This window comes from Coloeus monedula (genome assembly GCF_965178545.1).
Source record: "Coloeus monedula genome assembly, chromosome: W".
Classification (NCBI taxonomy): Eukaryota; Metazoa; Chordata; class Aves; order Passeriformes; family Corvidae; genus Coloeus; species Coloeus monedula.
This window is the reverse complement of record NC_138821.1, coordinates 827,078-835,155: the sequence shown is the minus strand read 5'-3', so window position 1 is coordinate 835,155 and position 8,078 is coordinate 827,078. Positions and strand designations below refer to the sequence as shown.

The following is an 8,078-nucleotide window of genomic DNA, read 5'->3' as shown; positions in this document are numbered from 1 at the left end:
GGGGATAAAAATGGGGAAAAAGGGGATAAAAATGGGGGAAAATGGGGGGAAAATAGGAGAAAAATGGGGAAAAATGGGATAAAAATGGGGGAAAATGGGATAAAAATGGAGAAAAAAATGGGGAAAAATGGGGTAAAATGAGATAAAAATGGGAAAAAATGGAGAAAAGTGGGGTAAAAATGGAGAAAAAATGGAGCAAAATGGGATAAAAATGGAGGGAAAAATGGGAGAAAAATGGGGAAAAATGAGATAAAAATGGGAAAAAATGGAGAAAAAGGGGATAAAAATGGGGAAAAAGGGGATAAAAATGGGGGAAAATGGGGGGAAAATGGGAAAAAATGGGGAAAAAGGGGATAAAAATGGGGAAAAATGGGGGAAAATGGGAGAAAAATGGGGAAAAATGGGAGAAAAATGGGAAAAATGGGATAAAAATGGGATAAAAATGGAGGAAAAAATGGGATAAAAATGGAGAAAAATGAGATAAAAATGGGAAAAAAATGGAGAAAAACGGGATAAAAATGGAGAAAAATGAGATAAAAATGGAGAAAAAAATGGAGAAAAAGGGGATAAAAATGGGGAAAAAAGTGGCATAAAAATGGGGAAAAATGGGATCAAAATGGAGAAAAATGGGATAAAAATGGGGAAAAAGGGGATAAAAATGGGGAAAAAGGGGATAAAAATGGGGAAAAATGGGATCAAAATGGAGAAAAATGGGATAAAAATGAGATAAAAATGGGGAAAAATGGGATCAAAATGGAGAAAAATGGATAAAAATGGGATAAAAATGGAGAAAAAAATGGAGAAAAATGGGATAAAAATGGAGAAAAAAATGGAGAAAAATGGGATAAAAATGGGGAAAAATGGGATAAAAATGGGATAAAAATGGGGAAAAATGAGATAAAAATGGGAAAAAAATGAAGAAAAATGGGATAAAAATGGAGAAAAAAATGGAGAAAAACGGGATAAAAATGGAGCAAAATGGCGAAAAAAATGGGATCAAAATGGGGAAAAAATGAGCTAAAACCGCAGCAAAAAATCCCTAAACCCCCCGAAAAACCTCGCAAAAACCCGCGGCAAAAAATCGACAACCCGCACCGAACCCTCCAAAAAAGCAGGAATTTTTCTTGGGAATTGCCTGACCTTGTTGGGATTGAGGGAATCATTCCGGAGGCGCTGTTTGTTTTTCTGGAGCTTGCTGGGCATCATTTTGCCCGTGCGGAAATCGAAGCTGCTGAGATCCACGGAGTTGCCGAGGAAGCGAGCCAGCTGCGGCTTGCTGCGGAACTTCTTCCCGCTCGGGCTGCGCAGAGAGAGAGAAATGGGGTTTGGAGGGGGAAAATGGGAATTTGGGGGGAAAAATGGGGATTGGGGGGGAAAAAATGGGGATTTGGGGGGGGAAGTTGGGGGTTTGGGGGGGAAAAGTTGGGGTTGGAGGGGGGAAGTTGGGATTGGGAAGGAAAAAAGGGGATTGGGAAGGGGAAAATTGGGAATTGGGAAGGAAAAATGGGGAATTTGGGGGGGGAAGTTGGGGATTGGGGGGGAAATTTGGGGGTTTGGGGGGGAAAAATGGGGGTTAGGGGGGAAAAATGGGGATTTGGGGGGGAAATTTGGGGGTTGGGGGGGAAAATTTGGGGATTTGGGGGGGAAAAATGGGGTTGGGGGGGAAAAATGGGGGATTTGGGGGGGAAAATGGGGGTTGGAGGGGGGAAGTTGGGGTTGGGAAGGAAAAAAGGGGAATTTGGGGGGAAAATTGGGGGTTTAGGGGGGAAATTTGGGGATTTGGGGGGGAAAAGTTGGGGTTTGGGGGGGAAAAATGGGGTTGGGGGGGAAAAAATGGGGTTTGGGGGGGAAAATTTGGGGTTTGGGGGGGAAAATTGGGGGTTTGGGGGGGAAATTGGGGGTTTGGGGGGGAAATTTGGGGTTTGGGGGGAAAAGTTGGGGGTTTGGGGGGGAAATTTGGGATTTGGGGGGAAAAATGGGGGTTTGGGGGGAAAATTGGGATTGGGAAGGAAAAAAGGGGATTGGGAAGGGGAAAAATGGGGTTTGGGGGGGAAATTTGGGATTTGGGGGGAAATTGGGGGTTGGGGGGGAAAATTGGGATTGGAGGGGGAAATTTGGGATTTGAGGGGAAAAGTTGGGGATTTGGGGGGAAAATCGGGATTGGGAAGGAAAAAAGGGGAATTTGGGGGGGAAAATTGGGATTGGAGGGGGAAAAATTGGGAATTTGGGGGGGAAAATTGGGATTGGAGGGGAAAAAATGGGAGTGGAGGGTGGAAAATTGGGATTGGAGGGGGACATGATGTGATTTTTAATATGCAAACGAGCCGCTTCGATATGCAAATGAGCTTATTTAATATCCAAATGAGCCGGGTTTCGCATGGAAATGATCTGATTTGATATGCGAGCTAGCCCGGTTAATATGCAAATTAGACGTGTTGATATGTAAGTGAGATCGGGTTTGCTATGCAAATGAGCCTGTTTAATATGCAAACGAGCCGGTTTAGTGTCCAGGCGAACCGGTTCAGGAGGCAAATGAGCTGATTGAATATACAAATGAGCCGCTTCAGTATGCAAATACCAGCACTTGAGATGCAAGCGAGCCGGATAGGCGAAAGAGCTGGTTTAATATGCAAATGAGCTGGGTTGGTATGCAAATGTGATTGGTGATATGCAAATGAGATTGGTCATATGCAAATGAGGCCCTTTGCGTGGCGTCGGAGCGCGGGGTCCCCTCAGAGAGAGAACCGGAATCGCCCCGGGAAAGGAGCGCGGGGTCCCCTCAGAGAGAGAACCGGAATCACCCCGGGAAAGGAGCGCGGGGTCCCCTCAGAGAGAGAAACGGAACCGCCCCGGGAAAGGAGCGCGGGGTCCCCTCAGAGAGAGAACCGGAATCACCCCGGGAAAGGAGCGCGGGGTCCCCTCAGAGAGAGAACCGGAACCGCCCCGGGAAAGGAGCGCGGGGTCCCCTCAGAGAGAGAACCGGAACCGCCCCGGGAAAGGAGCGCGGGGTCCCCTCAGAGAGAGAACCGGAATCGCCCCGGGAAAGGAGCGCGGGGTCCCCTCAGAGAGAGAACCGGAATCACCCCGGGAAAGGAGCGCGGGGTCCCCTCAGAGAGAGAACCGGAGCCGCCCCGAGCTCTCCCCGGGACAGGAGCCCGAGCTCCTCCTCAGAGAGGGAACCGGAACCACCCCGGGAAAGGAGCCCGAATCGTCCCGAGCTCGCCCCGGGAAAGGAGCCCGAGTTCCCCTCAGAGAAGGAACCGGAATCACCCCGAGCTCGCTCCGTGCCAGGAGCCCGGGCTCCCCCTCCGAGAGAACCGGAATCGCTCCGTGACGGGACCCGCAGCTCCCCCCGTGAACAGAAGCCACGCTCCCCCTCCGAGAGGGAACCGGAACGACCCCGAGCTCCCCCCATAACAGGAACCCCAGCTCCCCCCGTGACAGGAGCCCTCTCTCGCCCTCAGAGAGGGAACCGGAACCGCCCCGTGACAGGAGCCCGAGCTCCTCTCAGAGAAGGAACCGGAATCGCCCCGTGACAGGAGCCTGAGCTCCCCTCAGAGAGAGAAGCGGGACCACCCCGTGAAAAGAGCCCGAGCTCCCTCTCAGACAGCGAACCGGAATCACCCCGCGCTCCCCCCGTGACAGGAGCCCGCGCTCCCCCTCACACAGGGAACCGGAATCGCCCCGTGACAGGACACAGCCCTGACAGAGCCATGGCGGAAGCGAGCGGGCTGTCACAGCCGGCCCGGCGGCGTGTGGCCACCGGCCCCACCGTCCCTACCCTGCCAAGCGGGAAGCAGCCGCGGCTCCGGGAGCTCCCCAGCTTCGGGAGCCCCGGCGGGAGTCCTCGGGCCCGTACCTGAAGTAGTAGACATCGCTCTTGCCGGCGCTCAGGCCCGACTTGCGGATCACCTCTTCCTTCTTCCAACCGGGAGGCAGCGCGGGACAGTCCATCCTGCCGGGCTTCTCCATGCGCCGGGCCGGCGGGACGGGGCCACCGGGGCCCGGAGCTGCCGGCCCGGCTCGATGCGGCCGGGGCCGCTCGGTGCAGCCGGCGCCGCTCGCTGCTGCCGGCCCGGCTCGGCCCGGGGCCGGGACCCCGCGGCGATGGCGGAGCGGGCGCGCGGCGCCAGGAGCGCGGGCTGCGCGCGCAGCCGCCGGGGCGAGCCCGGCCCGGCCCGAGCGCGGCCTCCGAGCGGGGCAGAGCGGCCGCGCCGCATCATAGAGACAGCGGGGGCGGGACCGCGCCGGCCGCCGGGGCACGGCGGGGCTCGGAGAGGGACGCCGGAGGGGGGAACCACAACGGGAGCCGGAGCGGGACCCCTGAGGGGGAACTATGGCGGGACCCGGAGCGGGACCTCACGGTGGGACCCCTGAGGGGGAACCATGGCGGGACCCGGAGCGGGACCCCACGGTGAGACCCCTGAGGGGGAACCATGGCGGGACCCCTGAGGGAGACCCCTGAGGGGGAACCATGAAGGGAACCCAGAGCGGGACCCCTGAGGGGGAAACATGGCGGGACCCGGAGCGGGACCCCTGAGGGGGAACCATGGCGGGACCCAGAGCGGGACCCCTGAGAGGGAACCATGGTGAGACCCCTGAGGGGGAACCATGGCGGGACCCGGAGCGGGACCCCTGAGAGGGAACCATGGTGGGACCTGGAAGGAGCGGGACCCTTGAGCGGGAACCATGACGGGACCTGGAGTGGGACCCCTGAGGGGGAACCATGGCAGGACCTGGAGTGAGACCCCTGAGGGGGAACCATGGCGGGACCCGGAGTGAGACCCCTGAGGGGGAACCATGGCGGGACTCCTGAGGGAGAGCCCTGAGGGGGAACCATGGCGGGACCCGGAGTGGGACCCTCAGGGGGAACCAAAGCAGGACCCAGAGCGGGACCCCTGAGAGGGAACCATGGTGGGACCTGGACGGAGCGGGACCCTTTAGCGGGAACCATGACGGGACCTGGAGTAGGACCCCTGAGGGGGAACCATGGCGGGACCTGGAGTAGGACCCCTGAGGGGGAACCATGGCGGGACCCGGAGTGAGAGCCCTGAGGGGGAACCATGGCGGGACCCTGAGGGGGAACCATGGCGGGACCCGGAGTGAGACCCCTGAGGGGGAACCATGGCGGGACTCCTGAGGGGGAACCATGGTGAGACCCCTGAGGGGGAACCATGGCGGGACCCGGAGTGGGACCCTGAGGGGGAACCAAAGCAGGACCCAGAGCGGGACCCCTGAGAGGGAACCATGGTGGGACCCCTTGAGGGGGAACCATGGCGGGACCCGGAGTGAGACCCCTGAGAGAGAACTATGGTGGGACCTGGAAGGAGCGGGACCCTTTAGCGGGAACCATGACGGGACCTGGAGTGGGACCCCTGAGGGGGAACCATGGCGGGACCCGGAGTGAGACCCCTGAGGGGGAACCATGGCGGGACCCTGAGGGGGAACCATGGCGGGACCCGGAGTGAGACCCCTGAGGGGGAACCATGGCGGGACCCGGAGTGAGACCCCTGAGGCTGAGACCCCTGAGGGGGAACCATGGCGGGACCCGGAGTGAGACCCCTGAGGGGGAACCATGGCGGGACCCGGAGTGAGACCCCTGAGGCTGAGACCCCTGAGGGGGAACCATGGCGGGACCCGGAGTGAGACCCCTGAGGGGGAACCATGGCGGGACCCTGAGGGGGAACCATGGCGGGACCCAGAGCGAGACCCCTGAGGGGGAACCATGGCGGGACCCGGAGCGCGGCCCCCAGGGGGCACAGGGATCTCTCCCTTTGCAGCTCCGCCATTCCCTATTCCCTTTCCCTGGAAACGCCGCGTTTATCCCGCGGGATCCATCGCGGTTTCTCCCCTGCCGCCTTCCCCTTCTCCCCTCCCGCCTCAGCCGCCGGCTTTAGGACCGAGCTCCGGCGGCCTCAGCGCGTAGGGGCAGCCGAGCGCCGTCCGGCCGCATTCCCGACGCTTCCCCCTTTCCCATTCCCCTTCCCGATGCCGACCGCATTCCCGGGAGCTGCTCCTGGGAGAACGCCGCCATTCCTGGAGAGGAGCAGGACGAGCAGCGGCGGCGAGGTGAGCACCGAGGAGGGGGAAGGAGGAGCGGGCCAAGATGGCGCCGGCGCTGAGGGAGGGAGGGAGGGGGGGGGAGAAGCGACAGCGGAGCTCCGAAAGAATTCCAGAATTCCTCCAAATCCTGGGAATTCTCCCTGCGGATCGATCCAAACTGGGAATTGGGGTCGTGCTCGTTTGGTGCTGTTGAGGGGAGGGAGGTGGAAATGCTGCGCGATCCCGAATTCCCATCCAAACCTTCCGGTGAGGAGCGGTTTTTGTGGGTTTTTTTTTTTTTGGGAATTTCAATGGATCGAGGTGACCAAAAATTCCGGGAGATTGAGGAATTCTTCACTCGCTTCCTAAATCCTCCCCCCCCCCCCCCGTTTTCCGATTTTTTGGGAATTCGCTCGTTTTGATCCCGGTTTTTTTCCCCCTCCCCAATTCCCAGATGTGAAAGGGGGATTTGGGGTGGGAAATTGGGAATTTGGGGGGAAAAGTGGGAATTTGGGGGGAAAAGTGGGAAATTGGGAGGGAAAAATGGGAATTGGGGGGGAAAAGTGGGAATTGGGGGGGAAAAGCGGGAATTTGGGGTGGGAAAGTGGGATTTGGGGGGGAAAAGTGGGGATTTGGGAGGGAAAAGTGGGAATTTGGGGGGGAAAAGTGGGAATTGGGGGGGAAAAGTGGGAATTTGGGGGGGGAAAGTGGGAATTGGGGAGAAAAGTGGGAATTTGGGAGGGAAAGTGGGAATTTGGGAGAAAAGTGGGAATTTGGGGGGAAAAGTGGGGATTTGGGGGGGAAAAGTGGGAATTTGGGAGGGAAAAGTGGGAATTTGGGAGGGAAAAGTGGGATTTGGGGGGGAAAAGTGGGATTTGTGAGGGGGAAAAGTGGGAATTTGGGGGAAAAAGTGGGAATTTGGGAGGGAAAAGTGGGAATTGGGGGGAAAAGTGGGAATTTGAGGTGGAAAAGTGGGAATTTGGGGTGGGAAAGTGGGAATTTGGGGGGAAAAAGTGGGAATTGGGGGAGAAAAGTGGGAATTGGGGGTGGAAAAGTGGGAATTTGGGGGGGGAAAAGTGGGGATTTGGGGGGAAAAGTGGGAATTTGGGGTGGGAAAAAGTGGGAATTTGGGGTGGAAAAGTGGGGTTTGGGGGGGAAAAGTGGGAATTTGGGGGGGGGTGAAAAGTGGGAATTTGGGGGGAAAAGTGGGAATTTGGGGGGGAAAAGTGGGAATTTGGGAGGGAAAAGTGGGAATTTAGGAGAAAAGTGGGAATTTGGGGTGGGAAAGTGGGAATTTGGGGTGGAAAAGCGGGAATTTGGGGTGGAAAAGTGGGATTTGGGAGGGGAAAGTGGGAATTTGGGGTTGGAAAAGTGGGAATTTGGGGTGGAAAAGTGGGAATTTGGGGGGAAAAGTGGGAATTTGGGGGGGGAAAGTGGGAATTTGGGGGGGGAAAAGTGGAATTTGGGGGGGAAAAGTGGGAATTTGGGGGGAAAAGTGGGGAATTTGGGGGGGGAAGTGGGAATTTGGGGTGGAAAAAGTGGGAATTTGGGAGGGAAAGTGGGAATTTGGGAGGGAAAAGTGGGAATTGGGGGGGGGAAGTGGGAATTGTGAGAAAAGTGGGATTTGGGGGGGAAAAGTGGGAATTTGGGGGAAAAGTGGGAATTTGGAATTGGAAAGTGGGAATTTGGGGAGAAAAGTGGGAATTTGGGGGGAAAAGTGGGAATTTGGAAGGGAAAAGTGGGAATTGGGGGAAGTGGGAATTTGGGGTGGGAAAGTGGGAATTTGGGGGGAAAAAGTGGGAATTTGGGGTGGGAAAGTGGGAATTTGGGGTGGGAAAGTGGGATTTGTGGGGAGGAAGTGGGAATTGGGGTGGAAAAGTGGGAATTTGGGGGGGAAAGTGGGAATTTGGAAGGGGAAAGTGGGAATTTGGGAGAAAAGTGGGAATTTGGGGGGAAAGTGGGAATTTGGGGTGGAAAAGTGGGAATTTGGAAGGGGAAAGTGGGAATTTGGGAGAAAAGTGGGAATTTGGGGTGGA

General features: G+C 56.9%; 1 protein-coding gene across 1 annotated transcript in view; it reads right to left on the bottom strand.

The window, feature by feature from the left end:
- LOC309584588 (methyl-CpG-binding domain protein 2-like) overlaps positions 1-4,119 on the bottom strand; it is a gene marked incomplete at its 3' end in the record, with an annotated part of 5,923 nt that extends 1,804 nt beyond the window's left edge. The window contains exons 1-2 of the mRNA XM_082300682.1: positions 3,860-4,119; positions 1,096-1,300 (exon numbers count right to left, since the gene is read on the bottom strand). Coding sequence (XP_082156808.1) covers positions 1,096-1,300; positions 3,860-3,972 — 318 coding nt within the window. The 5' untranslated portion in view covers positions 3,973-4,119. The remainder of the gene's footprint in view (positions 1-1,095; positions 1,301-3,859) is intronic.
- Between the last annotated feature and the right edge of the window lie 3,959 nt (positions 4,120-8,078).